Here is a 27,206-nt window from a genome sequence, read left to right as displayed (position 1 = left end):
TGATCAAATATATCAAGTTATAATATCCAGGAGCTTACGGTTCGGTTTGTATCCTGCCCACAAGGTTTTCCTAAAAAGTGATACTACAACCTTGACCTTTGACCTTAAAAAACAATAGGCATCTTCCTCTCATCATGGTGATCAAATATACCAAGTTATAATATCCTGGAGCTTACGGTTCGGTTTGTATCCTGCCCACAAGGTTTTCCTAATAAGTGATACTACGACCTTGACCTTTGACCTTGAAAAACAATAGGCATCTTCCTCTCATCATGGTGATCAAATGTACCAAGTTGTAAAGTCCTAGGACTTATGGTTCAGTCTGTATCCTGCCCACAAGGTCCGGACAGACAGACGGACGACGCCATACCATAATACGTCCCGTCTTCAACGGGCGTATAAAAACGGTTGATATGAGAACATAAAAGCGAATTAATGGACATACATGTACATCGACGACTTTCGCATTTGGAAACAATCTACGATTTGTGTAATGAGATACTGTACTGCATCAAACATGTAGTGTTTGATGACAGGAACCCCCGCCCCCTTCCCATCTGTACCTAGTCCTCATCTCCCCTGATATTCGGCGTACTATTTAAAAATCATGCCCTTGTACTTGATGATTCGGAGGTCTGTTTGTTTATCCGTAAAAACTTTTAACCTTGGCCATTACTTTTGAATGGATGGTGATAAAGCTTTCATAATTCACATGTGCAATCCATGTGACGGGAAAAAAATTTCGGTACCGACAGTTTTGACCATGTGACCTTTACCTTGGGATTTGACCTTCATTTGAACTTTAACAATGGTCATAACTTTTGAATGGTTGGTGATAGGGTTTTCATATTTCACATGTGTATTCCTTTGAAAAGACCTTTCTTCATCACATATCAAACTTAAACTTGTTACATGTATGTGGCTTCTTTGTAGATCATTATAGATCTTGTTGCAATTTTGATCCATTTCGACCTCTAGGAAACAAAATTTCGTACTTCATTACTTTAGAGTTTGACCTACTTTTGAAGATTATAATTTTTGAACGGTTAGCTCTATGACTTTCATATTTCACATGTGTATTCCTTGTTAAAGACTTTTCTTTTTGTACCAAATATTTTGACCTCGACCTTAACAATATGGGGTCATCAGTGTTTCACAAATGCATTTCTTAAATTATATTCATAATGCACACATTTAATCTATTGATCAATATTTAGGGTAAGACTAGATAAAGACATTCAATGTTTTATAGCCATTGTTAATCGTTTTGTCAAGATGTATCAGATATAAGATTATGGCATAATTTCACAGTGGTTTGATCAATCCGAGTTGACAAAAATGATTTCATATCTGAAGAGTTGGACAACAGTCACAGACATGGAGGTCCGATTGGTGTACATACACCATTACGTAAATGTACAATGTAATAATTCTACTTTTACTAAGATGAGGATTTCTAGGGGACAGAGTCTCAGTGACGAGGGGTGGAATGGAAAGCTAGAATGCATGTATATTTTTCAGGAATCTGTTAGCTCATGCGTTTCAACTTAAAGCTCAAGTGAGTTTTTCTGTCGTCAATGAATCAACTTCATTATTGTACCTGTAACTAAATGGACAGACGTCAGTACATATCACTGCGTATTCTACCGTATATAAAAATTTCAATACAATATAATGTACTAGAAACGAATTAGGTCCATCGTACTTCATTAGAAGATAGATACATGTAGTAACTAGTAATTCTAAAATATGCTGGGCAAATAGGTCTTTGGCAGGGCTAACAATTTTTACAAGCAGTCAGCCCTGCATGTCTAGCTAATTTTACAGCGAGTTTCAAACACTCCTTGAGGTGGGCAGTTGTAAGGTTCAACTTTGAAAGAATACATGTATTGTTAGTTTGCTGTTCCCCAATACCGGCATTCATTTGTAAATATGATCAAATCTCTCTCTCTCTCTCTCTCTCTCTCTCTCTCTCTCTAGTATAGGCAACTCCTACTCAATTTTTTCCAGGGGTTCTGGAAATGTTTTCAGAGACATTTGCAGCAGAAACACATTGAAACATTTCTTTATAGGGTATCCCTGCCCAACGCTTTTAATTATTCAAATTGAATGTTGTCCGATCTTCACGTATGATGGGGTAGAAATAAAATTATGAACTCGCCATTTTCAAATGTCCGCCATAAACGTTTCAAATCTCTTAATAAAACTGTCATGAACTGGGGAACTTCCGTGTTCTAAAAACGCTTATAAAAACATTCCCAACATCGTCAGCTGTCTCACCTCCCCAAGTTGTCCGCTGCTAAACTTTATACAGCAACAGGATAAAACATTTTACTAGCCGAAATATTGCACCGGAAACGAAAGGAAGACAACAAAATCAAACGAAGCATGTTCTACTTCGATAATAACTGTTGGTAATATTTATGTGATATCAGTAAAGTATTATGTTCTTCATATTCAGTCAATGACCCCAAACTTCCACCAGAGTTTGTTTGTTCACAAACCAAACTCTTCCACTTAGGCATTATGGATGCCGCGTATACTGTGACGTCACTGTAAAATGACGAAAAAACATAACGTCAAACGTAAACAACTTTCAAAACAAGAACGTAAACATCAAGTTCATTACTTTACACAATAATTTGAATAGAGTCTCCCTACTTTTCAATGATCTTTTGATCATTTTATGTTTAAAATAAAGTCCATACTTTTATATTAATGCTCTTAATATCAATATTTTCAAATTTTTAACTGCGAACTACTTCTTTAGTGTTATTTGCCTGCGTGATAATCGCGGACTCACAATATACAACTCTGTATATTGTGCTGCGTCACATAGGAGAGGTCTATTCGTCAAACTCCCCGTCGAGGCCTCATTACGTCACCTACGAATTGGTTTGTGAGCAAACGAACTCTGGTGGAAGTTTGGTCTATTCGTAGGTGACGTAATGAGGCCTCGACGGGGAGTTTGTCAATGACCCATGTATACTTTATTCGGACAACTGTTACGTCACAATTGAATGTGCACGTAAAAAGATGCAATCGCTACCCAGAGTTATCGTTCCTTACACTCACTGAGAGCAAGGAACGACAACTCTGGGTAGAGATTGAAAAAGACGTCGAGTCGTAGGATTTGCGTACTCGAAAACGATGACGTAAGCAAACCCGCGACCTACGTTAAATTACTAGTAACCAAACTCCGTACAGTGTCAATTCTCCGTGACTACTACTACGAATATTGGAGTTGTAACGTAACGGAATATACTGAGCTGACCGGAGCTTGTAAATTAACGTTTCATATTTTCGTTCTTGAGAACCAAAAGTGCCAATTTCAACCAAAATTTCCGAAATTCATCGTTATAAAAATGGGATTCACGTTTGTTCAAACGAATGCCCAATTCCCCTTCTAAGTGAGATAATCAGAAAATAGTAAAATTAGGACAGAATATTTAAAAAATCTCTAAAAATCACTAAAGTATATATAATGGGCATAACTTGCACAGAAGTTTCCTTTAATATAATATTGAAGATTCAAGAATGTTCAAAACATGATTTCTGGGCCACGATAGGGGTTTATTAAAGTTCTATATAGAAACATTTACATACCAATGTTTTTGAATTTTCTCCTGGAGAACTACAAGGCTAATTTATCAAATATACAAGCATCCTTGTGAAGTATAAATTCCAATTCATAAACCTCATGCCCACTGAGGTCTTGGCATAGAGCTACAATAGGGAATTTAATTGAATTTTTACATAGCAGTACAAAGGAAATTTTTTATCATGTCCCTCATAGGTAGTTTATAGTCAAAACAATATGCAAGTATCCTCAAGTAGTGAAGATTCATGTTTGTTCATATTGTGACCCTTGGGTTCTGTACAGGACCACAGCAGGGTTTCAACATATCAAACATTCTTTGAAAATCATCTTCTCAAAAACTGAAAGTATTCAATACATTAAACAGGAGAATGCTGAACTTCATCTCTTTGGAGAAACTATAAAGCATCATAGATGGCACATGATTTTTGTCCAATTATCTCCACCTTTGTTTTTCAACTTAGGACCTTTCATTTTAAAGTGTTTGTATTGGTATTGAAATTCTGCACAATGCCTAGACCTTAATTTTCACACATTGTCATGGAAATTGTAGGTTGCTGAACTAGGGGAGTTTGGGCAGGGCTGTGACTGAATTCCTCAGAAATCAAAGGAAAATCAGGAAATCTGGTCAAAAAGGAAGGAAAACACCTCACCCTTACTGGAAAAATATCATTTTCTGTCACTTTAGATCAAACCCAGAGTGTTTCGTTTCTTCGAAAATTGAGCCAATCAGAGGATTTCCTCTGAAAAGAGGAAAAATCACACCCCTGCTGGGAGATGATTTGTATCAGTCTAGAGGAAGTGTGGTTTGTCCTTTACATTCCTCTCAGTTTTCAAGATAGGATAGCACCATTTCACACAGAGTTGAATTAGTATTGAAGATGTACATATTACAAAGATTTTGAAAAAGAAATTGCAGTCACATGTACATTAATTTGTAAATATAGGTGAACTTTGCCAATCTCTTATTCACAATTACTGGAACACCTTTCAATTAAATGGCTGAAAATTGACAAATAATGCTATTTGCTCCTCTTTCACTTCAATTATAAAATGCTTTTTTTTTATGTTTTATCAGGTGATGAAGGTAGCCGGCATTGATGAAAAAATTCATAACAGTTAGTGGGTTATGCAAAGTTTTTTTCTGCAATGCTTGCTACCTTCATCACCTAATGAAACAACAAAGAAAGACGTTTTATTCATATTTTTATAATTTTAAAAAAAAAATATAAACTAGATTTAAATATCATATCATTGACCCATTCGTTTACGTTAATTGGAACAGCCAAAGCACCCTTTGACCTTGACAACGCTCCATATTTTGGTGATGATTAGCAGACAACCAGATCAAACTAGTTTGCAATAAACATGCATTCATTGTCTATGATGAAAGCAATGTCAATTTCAAAGGAAATGTTTAAGAGAAAAGATTCAGTGAATGTAAACATATACATGTAATGGTATATTACAGTATCTTTATAGTCTTAGAGTTGGTGATTCCTGTTATCATAGTGGAATAGGTAGATTTTTTCACCGTCAAAAATACAGTATATCATTTTTGAAGTGGATAACAGTGGATCATAATGATATACATTAGTTTTTCCTTGGCTACGTACACTATCATCATCTGAAATATGTTGTGTACACATCATATACGCCAAGTTTATTAGCATAGTAAAAATTCTTACAGATTAGATAAAATTAAAAGCTGTACTGGTAAATGAACATTTATTAGTACACATTTACATCTGAGAAATTTATACTGAACTCACAAATTACATACAACCTACTTTTTTTTTTTTTTTTTTACAACACATCTTTCAACAGAACAAATTTGTCTCATGACAGGCATAAATTAAACAAGTAATTTCCTTTTTAAAAAAATGAAAACATCAAAATTCATTGGGGTGAATTTTCCTATTTATATCAAATAATCAAGGAACTGTGACATGATTGCTTCTAATTTTTCTGTTAGTCGTGAAGTAATGGCTATTTTCATTCATGCACCAATAATAGAAATATTTACAAACAGTAGCTACAATACCCTGTATCGATCTTCATCTTTTTGTTTCCTCCAACATTCAGATCAGATATGTAACTACATGTACATGTAATACGATGTTACAAAGGTAGCAAAAAGCCACAAAACAAAATCTCAAGTCTTGTACATTCTGTCAAATTTTGCTTTCTAAACTATTATTGAAAGCATTATATTCATCATTATTTCATTTATTCATTTTGAATAAATCAAGTAAAACTATATTAAACAAACATACTGTAAATCAAGTGTTCAAAACTTGGAAAGTTGATACGAATTTAATATTTGTGTAGATGCATGATAAAGTTGATACGAATTTAATATTTGTGTAGATGCAGGATAAAAATCTTCTCTTATCACAGTTTTGTATTGCATATCCAGCATAGCTAAAACAATTGTTATGCTTTATTTTGTGTTTATATTCTGATGAGTATTATAAATATAGACACAAATGTGTGAAATTAATATCAGTGTACTGGTAGGCCAACTGATTTTCATAACATATTGCAAATACTTCCTTTTGAAAAAAAAAAAATCACAAGTGAGATTTTTGTGTACGTGAGTGTAAGTCACCCATCTAAACTGTAGGCCACAAAATAAACTATTAGTTTCTCGGGCACTGCTGCATTAAACTTAAGACAACCTCATTGATCAATTTTATTGACAAAATTGAAAAGGGGAATAACTAAAATTTCTGTTTCAACCATTTATACAGAAGCGATTTATGAAATCAAAAGTTCATTTTTGGTAAAATAATTATATCATGCATAATCATTTCTATACAAGTGTTTAAAACCATTTAACCTCTTAAAGTGAGTAATTCAATATAAGTGTACCAAAATAATAATGTTTATGTAAAACTAAAAAGGTATTAAACTCATACTGCAGCTATAAAAAAAAAAACCTGCCTCTTTAAATGTTGAAATTTTTGGCCTGAGAAACTAAAGATTATTTGACCTTAACTCTACATTTTCACTTATCAAATTTGTCCATGATTTTAATACAATATGCCTGCCTTGTCAAGGCCATTCTTTAACATCCTCAAACTGGAGTTCCACAGCAAAGTTATCCTTAAACACAGCTTTTGCCTTTTTCTTGTGAGGATTGTCAATTTCATCCCTACTCAGATATAGCCTACAAAAAAGTCCATTTCATACATGTATATGAAAATCTCTGTTTATTATTATTTTACTGTCTACTTGCACCAATATCAATTTTCAAATCATGCAATAAACATACATCTATTTTTTCCATGAATTAATCCACTCAATAATAACATAAATTATTTTTGGAAATTTTGCTATTCTTCACCATTATTTCTTCATATTCAAAGTTTACCTCTTGTCCTGGAAATATTTATTTTAGACTGTCATCCATTGTCTCATTTAAGTAGTTTAACTATTGCCATGGTATTTTCCTTAATATATTTATCAAAACAACACTATACGAATATGGTACGTCAATCTTCTTCTAAATATATATTCCAATTTGTTAACAATCAGACTGAGATTACCTGATAAGCTTGCACCATGAACTTACTTATTGTCCTCAATGAAGTAGGTATGGAACCAGAAGAAGAAAGCACAATGGTCATATATTTGAGGAATGTTTTTCTGTAAAATGAAAAAACTTCAGTTTTTACAGTAAATGTTTAAGGCAATTACTTTGCAGTGTCTGCATACTCCACAGAAATACTTTATACATCCACTACTTATGTATATCATTTACAAAATATTTTTTCTGGTATAATACATGTAAATACATATTCTCAGATAATCAAGGTTAGGCTACTTACAGCTGTCGACAGAAATCGGATTTTGACATCATCAATGATTACAGGACTGCTCTGAAGATTAGCCACAACACTATGTGTATCCATGTACTTTGTCACCTGTAGAGGTGTACATGATCTATTTCAATATCTTTAGTAACATTTTTAAAAAACAAGATGTGTTTGTGAAACACAAATGCCCCCGATAATGGCCAATTCCAAAGATTGCCAAGATCACAAGGTCAAATATTTTGCTGCTAGTAGCAAGATCTTGTCACAAGAAATGGTCATGTGGAAGATGAAAGCTCTCATATTTACCATTTAGAAGTTATGAACAATGCAATTTTTTTTAAAAAGTAGGTCAAATGCCGAAGGTCAAAAGGTTTAGTACTCACAGAAAGGTCTTGTCACAAGGAAATCTTATGTGAAATATCAAAGCTCCAACACTTACTGTTCAAAAGTTATTAGCATAGTTAAAGTTTTCAAAAAAGTAGGTCAAACTCCAAGGTCAAGGTCACAAGGTCAAAAATGTTGGTATCTACATAAAGGTCTTGTCACAAAAAATACTCCTGTGAAATATCAAAGCTCTAGCACTTGCTGTTCAAATATTATTAGCAAGGTTAAAGTTTCAGACAGAACAAGAGGTACTGTGAGCAATGCTCACAAAGAATACCCCCCGCTTACCCCAATCTCCCAAAGGGTGTTGGTAATAGGTATAAACTACCTCTTTTCTGAGTGTAAAAAACAAATGGCATGACAAACCGAACCATATTGCTACTTCGATGTCCAGTGCGCGTGACCTTTGACCTTTTGACCCCAAAATGGATAGGGAACATCTTCATCCCATGGGTAGTCCATATGTATGATATGGTGACTGTAGGTGGAAAGGATAACGCTTTAGAGCCCGGAAACCATATTGCTACTTCGATGTCCAGTGTGCTTGACCTTTGACCTTTTGACCCAAAAATCGATAGGGAACATCTTCATCCCATGGGTAGTCCATATGTATAATATGGTGACTGTAGGTGGAAAGGATAACGCTTTAGAGCCCGGAAACCATATTGCTACTTCGATGTCCAATGCGCTTGACTTTTGACCCAAAAATCGATAGGGGACATCTTCATCCCATGGGTAGTCCATATGTATGATATGGTGACGGTAGGTGGAAAGGATAACACTTTAGAGCCCAGAAACCATATTGCTACTTCGATGTCCAGTGCGCTTGACCTTTGACCTTTTGACCCCAAAATCGATAGGGAACATCTTCATCCCATGGGTAGTCCATATATATGATATGGTGACAGTAAGTGGAAAGGATAATGCTTTAGAGCCCGGAAACCATTGCGTCTACAGACGGACGGACAGACAGACGGACAACCCGATTCCAGTATACCCCCCCCCCCCCCCCACAACTTGTTGCGGGGGGTATAATTACAGAATGACACAGGACAAAAACAAAAAACAATGTGCCCCCCCCCCTTCCCCCCACAGATCGTCGATCTCAGGTGCTTAAAAATATCTAGATACATGTTGTATAACAATTGAGAGGCCAGGGGACTACAATACTAGCCAGAGTAACTTGCTCTTCATACCTAAAAAGATGAAATTTACCCTTTTATCAATTATGGTCCCATGCTGAATCAATGGACCCGATTGATAATGATACTTGCTATCCTAGGCAGAGGTAATATCACATACAACTATACTGGTAGAAATATTGTAAATAAAATTTACGACCAGAGTCCCACTCGCGATGCCCAGGACAAGATCTGCATTTGTATAAACTTTGGACCTCTCACATTAGCCTGAATGTTTACTTCAGATTAAATCATTATTAGCATAAAGTTGGGTTTTTTATTGATGGTCCAGTGGTTTTAGAGACAATTTGTAAATAACCCAATTTCATTTTATGTAGTACATGTAGCTCACCCTATGTTTTCTGAGAGAGAAGTCTGTACATAGTCTCTCTGTTTCACTCGGACTGTCTGTCTGTTAACTTTTCACATTTTCAACCTCTTTTCAAAAAACCACTGAAATTCAAGTTTGTCCAAATGATGAACCACATACCATTCCATGGGATGAAAATTAAGAAAGGGTGAAAAATAGAGTGGAGTTTTTAAAAAATCTTTTTAAGAGCTAAAACATGCTACAAATGTCTTTATGATCCAGATTTACATTTGTTCAAACCACGATTCCTGGGCCAGGATGCACTATATGGGTTTCAAGTTTTAGACAGAGACATGTACAAGTAGTGATATTCTTTAAAATCAAGAACCACAAGGGTACACTTTGTCAGATCAATATACTGGTATCCTTTTTGTGTGTAGGTTTAAATTCGTTCACACATTGACTCATGAGGCCAGACCAGGGCAACAAAATGGGATTATAATTTCCTACAGCTCTAATCTTAAGAACTACAAAGTTTCATACAGTTTTCCAAAAATAATTGCTATCTGCTTCTTACAAAATCCTAATGATCATCGAACCTGACAGTTCATGTTATCTCCAAATCGGCACTCATAAATCAATAATCCGTCCACTCTGATTTCCATAGACAGGTCACTTCCGTCTCCATTTCCAACACCTGAAATGTATATTTCATGTACAGAACCAAGCATACACACATGCATAAATTCCTAATTATATATGAGGAATCTATTATCACATAATTTTGCGAGAAGCATCATTTGCGAAATAAAATTATTCACTTTTATTTTTATTTTGCTAAAATACATGTAAATAATCTTGATCAACAGAGTACTTGTGAATTTATGTTCTCGCGATTTGACTTGTATGACTCACGTAAAATAAGGAATAATTTATGTTCTCGCGATTTGACTTGTATGACTCACGTAAAATAAGGAATAATTTATGTTCTCGCGATTTGACTTGTACGACTCACGTAAAATAAGGAATAATTTATGTTCTCGTGATTTGATTTGTACGACTTAAGTAAAATAAGGAATCTACAGTATATATGATTTTTTTCCTTTTGAAATGACATTTCATTTTATACATGTACCATCCCCATAATAACTTACGATGAGCTGATCAGGTATATGACATTTCATTTTATACATGTACCATGCCCACAATTACTTACAATGAGCTGATCATGTATATGACATTTCATTTTATACATGTACCATGCCCATAATAACTTACGATGAGCTGATCATGTATATAACATTTCATTTTATACATGTACCATGCCCATAATAACTTACAATGAGCTGATCATGTATATGCCATTTCATTTTATACATGTACCATGCCCATAATAACTTACAATGAGCTGATCATGTACAGTGGAGCCTCGGTAATCCGGACACCATTAATCCGGATGCTTCACCTTCCGGGCGATTTTTCTAGGGAACAGAATTTTTATACATTATTTTGCATCATTAATCCGGAAATTCGCGTTCCGGATCCGGACGGTCACTTTTTACTACAAACCGTTATAATGCAATGAAAATTGTACCGTTAATCCAGACGGTAATTATGTTTAGGGAAGGTCTGTGTCGGACAATTTTAGCAAGGCGTAAATTATAAAGAAAACAAGCCAAACTGTCTAATTGAGGCGATTACCTGTACCCTGTCAACACCTCCTTCCAATTAGGTGGTGTGTGATGATAAGTCCGTTAGATAGCACGTGCCGATCGAGACATTGTATTGCCAATTTTCGCATATAAGATCTTTATTACGTGTAGTGTTGAATTTTGTAAATAAATCTGTAGCATATTATTTTATAGTCTTGATCAATACCCTAATAGTATTAATAAATTAAACATCATGCCGTAATGATATTTTTTTTAACTGCTACACATATCAGTTGTACTAATTCGTAAATTGATATCGGCTTATTCAAATCTAAAGAGTGTAGATTCTACTTCTAGATTCTGGATTTTATACTGTTGATTGGCGTGCAATATACATGTATGTTCATGCACATGTATATGTAGTAAGTTTTTAATGTTTGGAATGTCACGCATGTAGAATGTACCTGTGTACGATTGATTCTTCTTACGATGTTGTAGAGCTTTATTGCTTTCGAATTTTTAAACTCTGGGTAGAAGTGAGAAAATTACCATTTTAAGGAAAATGACAATTAAATTCTGTATGTACCTGTAATGTTAGTTTCACCCGAGTTTTGTTCCGTTATTATCGCATCATGAAAATAATAGGTGCGCGTGACTAGATCAAAGCAGTAGTAGGTCTTGATATTACGAGCTTAAATGATTTTGTTCTCCCGATATTGTCTTGGACAATTATAGAATAAGAAATATAAACTCTGGCAGATTGAATTTTGGTTAAAGAATGTTGTCAACTGACATGATAATCACGAAATTCTTATATCAACTTTGGACGATGAAGATTGTTTTAACAGACCGCCGAACCCGTGAATCGTGACAGATGGAAATTACCGGCCTCTTTAAGAAGTAAAAGTGTGATGAAATGTTTGAGGTGTAAATGATTATGTTAGCTACAAATGATTTATTTACTTATAGTTACATAAAGTGCTTCATTATTTGTTTTAGTGCATACGGTACACAGTTTTGTATATTTATTTGTAGGGATCATATGTATGTACAATGTAAGCACAGGCAAATACACTGAACACGTACATTAAATTTCAGTGCTTTGAAATACATGTAAATGTTAACATTATCATAATTTATTTACTAATGCAATTGGTGAAATCCAATGATAGAATGTGTTTAATTCACTATGCATCAATAAAGTAGGCACATATCTGTTACTTATGCAAAGCTAGAAAATATGCGATTCAATTATCCGGACGCTTCATTTATCCGGACGATTTTGCTGGGAACCAAAGTGTCCGGATTAACGAGACTCCACTGTATATGACATTTCATTTTATACATGTACCATGCCCATAATTACTTACGATGAGCTGATCATGTATACGCATCAAGAGACCAGTGGGCTTGACTGTTACCTGAGTATCACACAACCCGGAACATGTCCTTATCACTGACAATCACACAATCCGGAACACATCCTTATCACTGACAATCACACAACTCGGAACACGTCCTTATCACTGACAATCACACAACCCGGAACACGTACTTATCACTGACAATCACACAACCTGGAACATGTCCTTATCACTGACAATCACACAACCCAGAATACGTCCTTATCACTGACAATCACACAACCCAGAATACGTCCTTATCACTGACGACAATCACACAACCCAGAACACTTCCTTATCACTGACAATCACACAACCCAGAACACTTCCTTATCACTGACAATCACACAACCCAGAACACTTCCTTATCACTGACAATCACACAACTCGGAACACGTCCTTATCACTGACAATCACACAACCCGGAACACATCCTTATCACTGACAATCACACAACCCAGAACACGTCCTTATCACTGACAATCACACAACCCAGAACACGTCCTTATCACTGACAATCACACAACCCGGAACACGTCCTTATCACTGACAATCACACAACCCAGAATATGTCCTTATCACTGACAATCACACAACCCGGAATACGTCCTTATCACTGACAATCACACAACCCAGAATACGTCCTTATCACTGACAATCACACAACCCAGAATACGTCCTTATCACTGACAATCACACAACCCGGAACACGTCCTTATCACTGACAATCACACAACCCAGAATACGTCCTTATCACTGACAATCACACAACCCGGAACACGTCCTTACCACTGACAATCACACAACCCAGAATACGTCCTTATCACTGACAATCACACAACCCAGAATACGTCCTTATCACTGACAATCACACAACCCGGAACACGTCCTTATCACTGACAATCACACAACCCAGAATACGTCCTTATCACTGACAATCACACAACCCGGAACACGTCCTTACCACTGACAATCACACAACCCAGAATACGTCCTTATCACTGACAATCACACAACCCAGAATACGTCCTTATCACTGACAATCACACAACCCGGAACACGTCCTTATCACTGACAATCACACAACCCAGAATACGTCCTTATCACTGACAATCACACAACCCGGAACACATCCTTATTACTGACAATCACACAACCCGGAACACTTCCTTATCACTGACAATCACACAACCCGGAATACGTCCTTATCACTAACAATCACACAACCCGGAACACGTACTTATCACTGACAATCACACAACCCGGAACACATCCTTATCACTGACAATCACACAACCCAGAATACGTCCTTATCACTGACAATCACACAACCCGGAATACGTCCTTATCACTGACAATCACACAACCCGGAACACGTCCTTATCACTGACAATCACACAACCCGGAATACGTCCTTATCACTGACAATCACACAACCCGGAACACGTACTTATCACTGACAATCACACAACCCGGAACACATCCTTATCACTGACAATCACACAACTCGGAACACGTCCTTATCACTGACAATCACACAACTCGGAACACGTCCTTATCACTGACAATCACACAACCCGGAACACGTACTTATCACTGACAATCACACAACTCGGAACACGTCCTTATCACTGACAATCACACAACCCGGAACACGTACTTATCACTGACAATCACACAACCCGGAACACGTACTTATCACTGACAATCACACAACCCGGAACACGTACTTATCACTGACAATCACACAACCCGGAACACGTCCTTATCACTGACAAAAAGGATGTTTCATTCTTCTGATTCTGGTCATAAGCCAGGTATGCACCATTTTAAAATATCTCAAATACTAAGCTGTACGTGGCATAGACAAAGATTTTGCTTTTCATTTACACCATACCATTTTATTTTGAAATCATTTGACAAATATTACATTATCAAATAGTATTTAGAAAAGGATTTTGAAACAAGTTATTATATGTACAACTTTTATAAAGTCACTTTGACCTTAATCTTGGGTCATTACACATTGTCCAATTATTACCAAACTATGTTCAGAGTATGACGTAGAAATGTTGATGTGATGCGTTATCAGTTTAACAGCTATTGAGACCAACTCTGGGACCAGTATGACTGACTCAAGGATCGCGAATTTCACAATTTCAGTAGAGGCATCGGATTCCATAATCTTTATAACTATGTTTGTTTGCTACATATTCAAGAGTAGAGAAAAAGATATCTAAACATTTATTGCATTTCCACAATGTGAACACATTCCCTGAAGCTTTAACCCCTGGACCAGGGGCCATGAGCTGCAGAATTTTGGTAGATGCCTTCATGCTCTTTATCACTGCATTCCCAGTTCTTGTGCATGATATTTAAACAAAAAATGCTTTCTTTGTTGTTTTGTCGGGTGATGAAGGTAGCAAGCATGATTGCAGAAAAAAATCAATAACAACAAAGAAAGGCATTCATATCTTTATGAATATTTTTTTTGAAAAATAAACTGGATTTAAGTACTAAAATGTCTTATCATTGACCCATTCATTACTTTAAACAGAACAGCCAATGCACCCTTTGACCTTGACGCTTCATATTTGGTAACGATTACGTGGACAGGTGGTACTGGATCGAACTAGTATGATCAAACGTATTCATTGTCGAGAATACAAAAACAATTTCAAAAGATTTATAAGGGAAAAGATTGAGTGAATGTAAATATTCAGGAGTAAAGGAGCTGATTTCATAAGTTTAAACAACTGCATTCCCATTTTGTAATCCTTGTAACCCTGTCCTGGAGTCTGAACCCTTGACCCAGGGGCCATGAACTTCTGGTAGAGGCCTCCATGATCAACATGGTTATATACCTAACTTCTTCCCTAGATTTTCAGGAATAGAGTAGACGATTTTAAAACATTAATTAATGCATTTCACTGTTTGATCAGTAAAGCCCCACCCTGGAGCCTGTACCACGGACTCGGAAACAGTGAACTTCAGAATTTTGGTAAAAGCTTTCATGTTCAATAAAACTATCCATCTAGTTTCTCTCATAGATGTTATGGTGTAAAGAAAATATTTAAACATTCAATGCATTTTCACTAATATGATCCATAAAGCCCCATTCTTGGGCCTAAACCCTTAACCTTGAGGCCATGGATATTCATTGACTCAATGCTGAGTATCATTTTGCACCCAGTTTTACACCAGATGCCTAGCAATAAAAAAGATATTTTAAGATTGTACTACTTTTAGAGGTTTCAATCCTACTCCTTGTGTCCCAAAACGGCAAGGACCAAGAAATCCTTGATAACCCCAAAAATTGTCCCACAGCGATTTAGGTGAAAAAAATGGTTTAACACAGTTTTTGAGAAGAAGTAAATAATGTTCAAATGGTATCGACTCACAATGCAAACAATGGATGGGTATAGACAGAAATACAGGTCACCAGAGTGATTCAACCATGCTCAAAACATGAAGAAACATTACAACACACACAAAGATTTCTTATACTGACCTTCTAGTCCCTCTATTTTGACTGATGTAATCCGTTTCTTTGTTTCTGGGGGCTGACATCCATTTAAATCTTTTTTGACGCGTTCAAAATATCCAACATATCTGCTCTGTAAAAAAGTTGAAAAATTCATAGACTACACAGAGAGGAAATTCAGATTTTTCTTAAAAAGTAAGGATCGAGTAACTAAGATTTACTTTTCTGTGTCAGGCACATCATACATCTGATTATGGCATTAATTGTATACAAACAAATGGAGAATTTTCTAATAATTCAATTTATACATGGTGTGCAAGGTAAACTTCACACTATATTCAATATCTTATTAAGGAAGTTATCTTTCAAATATTTGCTATTGAAGACTAGCATCATAGATCTTGAAAGTTAAGACATTTTATGATCAGAAGTCCAAGGTCAGTACCTGACTTGGCGTCTCCACACCTTGGAAGGTTTTACCCACAGTGAGATCTGTTCTTCTGTCCCCAAAGTAGTCCAAACTCTCCTGTTCAAAAAATAACTTAACAGTAGGTGTACCTTAAAACAAACCCCTTTTTTTCATTAGTATTAGAGAGTTGAAAATATCGATATCAAACTTGAAAAAAGTTGTACATCTTCCTATCAAACACACTTACAGCACCATATTGCAATGTGTGTATATCTTGATTATCGTACTCTCCAAAGAACATACAAATGTACATTCAATTAAAGCATTAACTAACAGTACCTTTGTAATTCAGGTTAATACTTGTATTGCAAATTGAGGTTAAAATGAGGTCAAAATGAAAACAGTGGATTCCAAACCAATGACTTTACAGACATACAGGCACAAATAATTGATGTTTGTAAAACAATGAAGCCCTCTCCCCCTTGAAACCAAAGGTGAAGAAAGCCTGTTTACCTGAAATGCACTTTATTACTTTATACATATATTTTTTTTGTATAGTTAGAAATTGAAAAATTTATATGATGTCTATTAGATGAACAAGCACGTTTTCTATTCCAACAATTAACGGATAAACTGTACTCAGAAAATTACTTAAGCTATGGATCTAGATGATATAAGGCAATGTGACTGCATTGTAAACATAACAAGTCAATATGAGGGACAATGTGTGGACTTTGTGTTCCATTTTCAAACGTTTTTATCATAATCATGTTTCTTTCAGTTACTTACTTGAGCTTCATCAAAAACCCCACAATGCACCAGCCATGTACAAATCATTGTGCCTGTTCGACCTTTGCCCCCTTTACAGTGTATAGCAATAACATTTTGTTTGTCCTGCTCCATCCATTCTTCTACATTGGTACAAAAAGCCACCATCTCCCTGCAATTTGTCAATATTAAATTAAACATCTAGAAAGAGGAATATATTGAAAATGTGTAGCATTTAGTCTGGACCAGGAATCAAGTCTGGGACCAGAACTGCATCACTAGTCAGGTTATATACCACTAAGCTATCCAGGTCAATCTTAAATGCCACCAAATCAATACTACCAAGTATCAAACTAAACCTTATAATGGTAATTTATCTCTAATCCAGAAAGTTAAATGATTATAGATATCAAAAACAGTTCCTTAATTGGCTTAAACACTTGAGTGAAAGCAGCCTAATGTTAAATTTTCAAGCAATAAATCTGATATTTTGAACCTTTCATATCTGATGACCTATTAAACCACATTCTACACTAGTTTAAACAGTGAGTACCACTGGTGGGAAATTCCAAAATATCAGAGGGGATATTCCATGCCTGGACTTGCTCTTGCCGAAAGATTGCTTTCCCTCTATATGCGACTCTGTTCCCATGTGGATGTTGGCAAAAAAATATGACAATTAATAAAGCCTTGTTCTTGACAAGATCTTTTTTTTTACATTTCTCAATGTACTGTTATCACAGGCACCTGGAGTATGGATATTATTACTACCCCCCCCCCCCCTTTTGATAGTTATTTTTGTGGGAATAATTTCTCTGAAATGTGCAAAGTAATTAAAATCAAACTTCTTAGATCCGTGCTGTATACTCTGCATAAGTAGATCTGACATAACCCGATTAGGGGTCATGTTCAGATGAACTTTATGTCAGCCAATCAGCGCGTCGGCTTTGAAATCGTTGGTCTTCACAATTCAAGGAAAATGGCTGCGATTGTTTGGTTTAAAAGAAAACATATCGCAGCTAGATGCGACGTCACAATGCACCGTTTACGTCGACTGGCATTATATTCCTCGCGTTATTTAAGTAAACCATCTTGAAAACTATTCAAATTGTACCCATCCCTATTCATACATAAATCGGAATTGACAATTAATTTAATTTGGGTGTATTTCATATCATACGTTTTGTTGTTTGTATGAACGGAATAGATTAGGCATTATTGCGAAAGTTTAAAATTCGTTATGCGAGAATATACAATTTTACAGTGTGGAATAAACTTCGTGGGAGAGAGATTGCAGCAATTTGTTTACGAATTGCCAGGAACCGCCTAAATAGCCATCATTGTCTGTATGGCGCAATCTGACTGGCTGATAGTTCTCATGAATATTCCAAGTGAAAGGTCATGCGGACATGACCCCCCTATGGGGTTATATCAGATCCTATTGTAGCGATTGTGAGCGTATTCTAGGATCTGATTTTAATTAGATTGCTGAAATGTGTGAATTCCCTGTCTATCTCATCCCTCTTTCAATTTATGTAATGTCTAAAGCTTAATTATTTTATTATACCAGTAGAAGGCCAATCTCTAAAGCTTACATATTTTATTGTACCAGTAGAAGGCAAATGTCTAAAGCTTACATATTTTATTGTACCAGTAGAAGGCCAGTCTCTAAAGCTTACATATTTTATTGTACCAGTAGAAGGCCAAACTCTAAAGCTTACAAAAAGCGTGTAATGATTACATAAATCGAAAGAGGGATGAGATAGTAAGGGAATTCACACATCTCAGAGAAATTATTGCCACCAAAAAAAAATATTAAAAAAAGGGGGGGGGGGGGTAGTACTATCCATACTTCAGGTGTTTGTGGTGTTATTCCTTATATATAGAACATGATCCTTATTTTGGTCTTATCTCTATATATAAAATTCTAATCACTCTACCTGGAAAAGTTTCACTTACTAAGTATGTCTTTCCGACTGTGGTGCAATGGTTCTCAGGGGATCAAAAATGTTTAAATGACCCACCCAATATTCATTATTTCTTCATCACTTTCCATTGGAAAGTAGGTGTAGTCAATTTTCTGGACTAACTTCTATTTTCCAATACCCAGGGTCACTTTATGTTACATACACATATACATTTGTACTGTTAAGTTTGTTGAAAATGGCCAAATGGTTTTTATGAGGTCAAAAACTAGGAAATGTATTAACAGACAACTGGATAAACTATATTCAGAAAAAATTACTTTAGCTATGGATCAAAATGAGTTAAAAGCAACTGACTAAGATTGATGTGCATGCATTTTAAACTTAACAATATGATAGGCAATATATTGCTACTTGTATAGCTCTACATGAAATACAGTGTATGTCTTTTGAAGATAACTTGATGCTGTGATTATTTAATTGTACTCATTAAATAAAATATGAAATGCTACTTTGCAAAAAAAAGCAATCGACAACTCACAACTTTGTACATTTTGAATAACAATTCTGAGCCTCTACTTTATCTAATTTTTACATAACCGACAGTGCGTAAAATCATGAACAAGTGAAAGTTCAATCTTGTGATAAAAAGCTGTAACAGTATTATTAGTTGCTCAGAGAAATAAAATCATGTGAAAATATTCAACTCTAAATTCTAAAGTTATAAGAGCATTAGAAAGCAACTAAATGAACATAATTAGCTTAAATAGAAAGGAAGAACCATTGTAGAATAATAGTTCAACCAGTGCATTGTTTCAAGTCATCCCTCTATCGTTCAGTATAATGACCTGATCAGTCACCTAAAATTTAATCTTTTGTTTCTAAAAATTGGAACTGTATGTATATATATATACATGGATGGATGAATGTATTGGTCACATAACACAAGAGCAACACTGCAAAATACACCCATCCAATATACATGTACATGAATTCAGTAATGCATTTAAACTATTCATTGCTCAAAAAATGGTTCTGAAGATGCTCTTTCAACACTTTCTCTATTATCGAAGAGTATTTGTTCTAAGATGACTTTGTTTAATATCAAATTGTAGATTCACTCTAATAAAGTATAGCTATATAACTTGAGAAGCCCATAAAATCCTTTTCAAAATATATTTTGCACCAACATCATGGGCAAGATGTTATATATCAAGTCTGATTATTCTAGTCTTTAACTAACAATTTGATGAATAACAGTGCCCTACCTTCATGATTAAAATGAAAGTTTGACCTTGACCTTTGACCTAAAAAAATTCGAGGAATATTCTTCTCATCATGAAGAACATGTGTACCATTAGGTTTGATTATCTTAGCCTAATTTTTAATCCTTCACACGAGGTGCTGATGGATGTACAGACACATATAAAACTGCACCATATCATTTTACAACCATTCTATGACGGTTGAATATGTTTATCAAGATTTATCATTCTTGTCTAATCAGTACTGTTTCCATCATGTTTTGTGCCTACAATATTACACATGTAAGTTTGATCTTGACTATTGATCTTATAAAAACAATAGCTTCTTCCTCAAATCTTTGGGAACTTGTATACCAAGTAATACTCTGATGATCCTAGCCTTATAAGTATAGGTGCTGACAGATGAATGGACAGTTGCACTATCCCATGCCATATTACAACGATGACAGACCTGAGGTATAAAAATGAAAAAGCCATTCACATACTGGTACCTGTCTTGGCCCATGAGGATTCAGCATAGAGCATTCATGCATTATCATTTATTTATCAACTTGGACTTATTTCTTATACTGCACATAATTACCGGTATATAAAAGGACTGTTGTCAAAATTCAGAGCAGTACAACAAACTCTATGCTTTCTATGAAAAAATATAATTTTCTCACATCTGTTGTTTACCCCCAAGAAACAGTTTCATTTAAATTAAAATGAGTTAAATTCTGGAAATAATTTCAACACAAATAGTGTACCATAATAGAAGAAAAACAAGATGTGTTTGTGAAACACAAATGCCCCCGATAATGGCCAATTCCAAAGATGGCCAAGGTCACAAGGACAAATATCTTGGTACCAGTAGAAAGATCTTGTCACAAGAAATGCTCATGTACAATATGAAAGCTCTAATATTCAAAACCATTTAGAAGTTATGACCAATGTCAGTTTTTTTAAAGTAGGTCAAATGTCCAGGTCAAAAGGTTTAGTACATCACAGAATTACAAAATGACAGAAAGGACAAAAACAATATGCCCCCCGATCTTCGATCTTGGGGGCATAATAAGGAAAGGACACTAAATACACACATTGTGTTCCCAAGTTTCTTGGGGAACAAGATTATCCAAATATCAATTATTATAGTAACAAACTTAAACATTTAATAAAACTAAACTTTAACATTCTCTCCCCTACAATAGAGTGAGAGCTTTGATATAAAAGCAAACAAAAAGAAAGAGCATAAACACTAAATCAATTTGTTAATGTGATAATTTGTAAACTATACATAACAGAGTATGTGCGCTAAATAAGAAATAGAGTTTTTAATAAGAAAATGTAAACACAACAGCAAATAGGTTACACTCATCAAACAATCATCATACCCACAAAGCCACATCTGTAGTCAAGAAATAAATAAATGCTGTCAAGTATTAAAAGAAGTTTCCCGTTTTGTTTTTGCATTAAAAACTTATTGCAAAGCTGTATGAAACAATTGAAACCAATATTACAGTAAATCTTGCTTTTCAAAACCTAAGGAACTTAGTTATAAGGAAGTAAAAGATTTTTTCCTAAGACCACCACTAATACCATAACAAGCTTCCTGCATATATAAGGAACCTATCTTTTTAAGATATTGTGAGAGATTTTTATAGTAAATCTCCTCTGTCAATAAATGCACCCATGGTTTTATCAGTTCAAACTTATATAAAGTTGCACAGTAAATATGACACAGCATGCTGTACAGACCAAAGTAGTTTATTGGTTAGGGTGCTTGCTTTGAAACTGGGATTCCTGATTCAAATTTCGTCAAACCTTTGATGTTTAACATACAGTAGGTAGTGTCTGTTCCTTTGCCAAGTGCACTACATTAGAAGTGAAAGATCGATTATACGATAAAGAACTCCAACTAGAACAGCTGTATGTGCCATGTATTGGTCAAAATTTGTGACACTTCATCTACAGTTGATGATGCCTTTACATGAATAAAAAATTCTGGAATGGAACATAAAACAATACACAAACAAAAAATGCATCCAGTAGACTTCTGATCATGTGCACGTAATTCTATTGGTGTTCATTTGTGAGAAGCCTCTCTCTCAAAAAAACATTAATTCTGCTTTCTATTTATTTCAAATCAATAAATTCAAATTATTTGATGGATAAAACTCATAGTTTTACATTTTTGTGAATACCAGTAGATTCAAAACTGTGAATAATTAATGTAATATATTTAAAGGAATCAACAGTAAATTACAGCGACCTTAAAGGAGAGGTTAATACTCCAGTAATTTATAAAACTTCATTCTAGAAACACATATTGCAGTTTTCATTTGCTGCATGCTACCTGGTACTTTTCTGTAATTAGTTAACAAAATCATCGGCATGGATTACAGACCAACTAATGGATGAATGAACAAATTTTAATTTTCATTTACGTGAGATGAAGAACTTTCAAATTCACCTGACTCTTGGGACATTGTGGTCATCAATATAGACTCTCTCCACACAGTTATTGAAAAGGGTTTCATCGTAATCCCGCTCACCTACAAACAGCAAAATAAGCACCGTTACTCTAGAATATAAAATCATATTATAGATCAAATAAATGTATTGGCCCAATGAAACATGAATTTCAAGAAAAAAAGAATGCTTTTCCCTATGAAAACCTTGTCTCGACAATTTCATATTCATGTACTTATTGCACACGTAGTTTGAATTCAGAGAGATAAGGAAAAGTGTTCAACACTATCTGTCAAAATAACTGATTATAAGATTCAGATTTAAATCATATACTATTTCTAGTATTACAACTTTCCTTACTGCATAGATTGTAAATTCTGTAGTGACCCTTGTGTTTTGTATTAAAAAATCTTGCTACTTCCTACAAAAGAAACGACTGTATATTAATGTAAGCCATATCTTATTTACAAAAGAAACGACTGCTTATCAATGTAAGCCATATTTTATTTACAATTATCCAGACATTTGTATCGTGTTTGAAGACAAAAAAAACAAAGGATTTGGAAACAAATATTAGGGTGCCACAATCAATGGGTATACATGTATTAACCTTGCTATCTGAGGTATGGGTAATTTCAAAGTAATATTATACCTTTCACTGCTAATACACGTAAATGTGGTGTACACTGCACTGCATTTTTTTTCTTGTTTACTAGTATGTTGCATAAACTTTATAGAAAGGGAAAACTGGCCATTTTTCAGGGATAATTATATCTTCAATACTTACATTGACATTGTTGCGATACATGGCCATCATCCCCTTAGAGGGGAAGGACATGGCAATCACCCGCTCTGAAACCATTACAAAAAATTCAATATATAATCATATATAACGTGGCTCAAGTATTGTGTATACTTTTATCATACATGTAGAAAATGTACTACATGTAATTTTGGTAATACAAAGGTATATGATCAAATTTTAATGAAATAATCTTGCAAGTAAACAGATGTACTATGCACATTACTACATGCTCAAGACATTGAAGCAGGTCATAATTTGAGTTGTTTGTTTTTGGTTGTTGTTTTTTTAAAACCACCTCAAATGTTTAAATTGCAGTGGATCTCTTTCTTGTTCTAATTTTCCAATAAAGTGTTTTATGAAATTATACACAATCACAAATTACAAAGATAGAATACAATGTATATTCAAATACAAAGTAAGGTAAATCAAATACTACATTTAATACATTTTTTTTTTGTGGACCAAGTTTTGCAACAAACCAGTAATATAACATAGGTCAAGGTCAAAGCCATCTCTCTGGTACCGCCGTTTGTTTTGTGAAACAATCCGTCTGGAAGCTGTTGCTATGTGTCTTTTTTGCTGAACCATTAAGAAGATGATTCTTGCAATTCGTAATATCCTTACAACACGCCCAATGATAAGTAGCCTGTATGTACGAAAAAATGCACTTAAACTAGTAGGATTAATTGGTATGATGCATTTCAAACTGCTTGTTATCAGCACTAAAGGATAATTATATGTATAAATATAATACATGCATGCCTTCATTTATTTGAGGTAGTACTGTGTATAAACTAAAAGCTGATTATAAATTCAATTTGTGAATGATATTTCTTAATGTAGACTTTTAATTCAGTTTCTACTAATTCTATAAAATAGTGCTTCTCAAAAGATACTGATAACTTAAACGTTACAACATTGAGCACATCTCAGTAAGTTTTCAGTATTTTTGCAGCATATCTATGAAGACCCTTTGCCTGTGAAAGCTTGTTTTTTTTTCTTCCCCTGATATCAGCAATTTACAGGGGGAAAACTAACTTAGCATAATTATCACCACAAGAATTTCCTTCTGCAAAAAGTAGAAATGCCACATCAACAACAAATGACACAGTGACTACGCCAATGTCTATCATCTCCAACACCATGCATTCCGTGAGCAGCCGTTTCCTGAAAGAATGAAGGTGTCAATCAATAAGTTTGTAGTCAATATATACTCAAATCAAATTCTTCAAATTTAAACAACTCTTATTATAAGATCTCCTTTTTTCACTATGATATTCACTCAAAGTTCATACCCCTGGTAGAAAACTCTGAAGAAAACTTCCAACATGAAGTAGCTAATCAGGACATGCGACAGAATTTCCAGAGTTCCTTGGTTCTTTTTACACTCCTGGTCCGTTAACTCCACAATGACAAAAATAAAGTCCAGGAGAATCAAAACAACAGTAACGAGCCTAAAAGCTATGTGTTCCAATACACTTTTCACCATCCACTGTAATCCCCTGAAAAACACAGCATAGAGTGACCTTTACTTTACCCTACATACATATGCAAATTATATTCAAGCATTATTCTTAAATTGATGCAGTTTAAGCTTTATCATGTTTACATCATTCATCTCATTCAACTTTTAAGGTACTTTATAAAAATTAACACCCCTTACTCAATTCCACCTCTTGGAATGTCCTTTGCTCCTGGATCATCAACATAATCCATATTTTCTTGTACTTCTGTTTTGTAAATCTGAAGGCGTCCGTCACCTGCAGCACTGTCAACTTTAATTTCGACATCATCAGCTTTCTTTCCACCATCAGTAGTTTCAGACCTCACACTAATTTCAGGAGGGGAGACTGATTCATTTTCATTCCCAAATTTCTCATAGTTATCCATTTTCTGCCAAAATAGAGTGCCCAGTATCACACACGAATCATTCCATACTCCAAATAATTAGAACATTTAATCCCCATAAACCATATATATGTTGGCTACCACACTGAAGATGGAGAAAAAAAAATTCTGCACCTTTTCTTCATAGTAGACTGAAAATCATGTTTTAGTGGGGATGCCAACAGGTCCTGTACAAAGCCTACTCCTATTAAATAACTACACTGTATATTCCCAACTTCATGCAACCACTTAATATTGTGAAATGATTCCTGGATGTTAAATCGTGAGATGAATTCACAAGTGGTCTGTTAATCAAGAGATTTTACATGCATGATGTTGTTCGAAAATTGCACTTTTCAAGGATATTTTTGTAATAATGGTTTCACAAATTGTGTAGATAACAAGAATGTAACATCATATTTGGTATACATAGCCCGAGTTTTGGCAAGTCCTCCAATAGGTCTGGAGGAAAGACTGTTGTCAACAAACAAATTTGTGTAATATATTTAACAGATCATAGCATCATCCATGATTTATTGTCCATTCCGTTCCACAAACGTATGGAATGGCGACAATAACCCGTAGTTGTGACGATGAGGCCAAAGTAGTAATTTTCGGCGTATTCTGCAATGGGGAGGATGACATCTTCGCAAATACTGGCCGTATGTGGTTTGCGTTGTAGATTTAGAACAGCGTTGTAGTTTCCATTTATTATCCCTGGTCATAGTGAGGTGTTGGCACACTAAAGAACCCTCGGAGCTATTAAATGACTCACAATGACAGATATAGGTCAAAATCGGAAACTTCACTTGGTGATATTTATATTCAGTAAAAGATTCAAGGGTGCTAATTCTAACAACCAACCTAGTTTTACAATCTGCATTTCATAAAGTTATTCTCTATGGTTGATAATCTCAGCGAGATTCATCGAGGCTGAATATTTGGACTGACGCCCCTTCTGAACAGGCGTCAGTCCAAATATTCAGCCTCGACGAATCTCGCTGAGATTATTATGGTTGACAACAGAATGTCAGCTAAACAATACTTTTGAATTTTAATATAAGAGCTTCATATTTTGTATGCATATTGTGAGGGGAAGGGTTAAGATCACCAAATTGGCAAGTCCTATTGACAATAGGCTCTGACAAATTTTGTCTGTTGTGAGAAATGGGAGCTGAATCCGTACCTGCAGTATATATCATGTACATACTAAATAGTATCACGAATGGGTTATTGAAATAAACTACAATATTACGAAAAACTTGGTTTTGAATGAAATTTAAGAAAACAAAATTGACCACATAGATATCATGTATGTCTGTTTATGTTTCTTGTCCTCTTATTCAAATAGATAGCTTGGTTTTGGGGGTGTTTCCCCGTTCTTATTTCGTCTGCTGCACGCTGTGTTCGCAATAACTTACCTAACCTAAATACCAATCACACTGAAATTGTATGTACCCAAGGGCTCCTCTGTCTTGCAATTTTTAAAATGAATAATTGAAATTTACAAGATATTTTCATCCATAAACTTCACTGTCTACAGTTTATTTATCCATTCTCGGCACCATGAGAACATTCGGAAATCCTCAGAAAATATCACTTGGAGCCCCTCGTACTTCACTCATGCCTTCATCGGAGAAAAAAGCGAGGAGCTCCGAATGCCATTTACCCAACTGGACTGTTAACAACTTCACTCTCAAAGGACCATTCAGTGCCCTAAATGAAATTTTTGCTGCATGAAAATGATATCTAGCAATAATCTTAATTATTCACCCAACCACCAATTGTCAAAAAACTAGAAATACCTTCCACTAAACCTACAGTTCTTATATCTTACAAACACATATCGGTTGTATATAGAAG

General features: G+C 35.0%; 1 protein-coding gene across 2 annotated transcripts; it reads right to left on the bottom strand.

Annotated features, from left to right (window-relative positions):
- Window positions 1-1,979: 1,979 nt before the first annotated feature.
- On the bottom strand, window positions 1,980-26,943 carry LOC125680470 (phosphatidylinositol 3,4,5-trisphosphate 3-phosphatase TPTE2-like). Of its 2 annotated transcripts, XM_048920082.2 has the most exons (16): window positions 26,765-26,943; window positions 25,120-25,349; window positions 24,752-24,958; window positions 24,495-24,623; window positions 23,936-24,102; window positions 23,439-23,503; window positions 23,012-23,072; window positions 22,653-22,734; window positions 17,032-17,182; window positions 16,279-16,359; window positions 15,861-15,966; window positions 9,894-9,991; window positions 7,432-7,527; window positions 7,176-7,249; window positions 6,652-6,770; window positions 1,980-2,553 (listed from the first exon to the last, which is right to left on the bottom strand). In XM_048920082.2, exons 2-15 carry the CDS (start codon window positions 25,344-25,346, stop codon window positions 6,656-6,658), a joined length of 1,659 nt encoding a protein of 552 aa, XP_048776039.1. In that variant the 5' UTR covers window positions 25,347-25,349; window positions 26,765-26,943; the 3' UTR covers window positions 1,980-2,553; window positions 6,652-6,655. The 2 variants fall into 2 exon arrangements, with proteins under 2 accessions (XP_048776039.1, XP_048776038.1); XM_048920081.2 differs by lacking the exon at window positions 1,980-2,553 and having other exon boundaries at window positions 5,310-6,770; window positions 26,765-26,942.
- Between the last annotated feature and the right edge of the window lie 263 nt (window positions 26,944-27,206).

Source organism: Ostrea edulis, chromosome 2 (genome assembly GCF_947568905.1).
Source record: "Ostrea edulis chromosome 2, xbOstEdul1.1, whole genome shotgun sequence".
Lineage (NCBI taxonomy): Eukaryota > Metazoa > Mollusca > Bivalvia > Ostreida > Ostreidae > Ostrea > Ostrea edulis.
The sequence above is the reverse complement of the archived record's forward strand: the minus strand, read 5'-3'. Positions and strand labels throughout refer to the sequence as shown.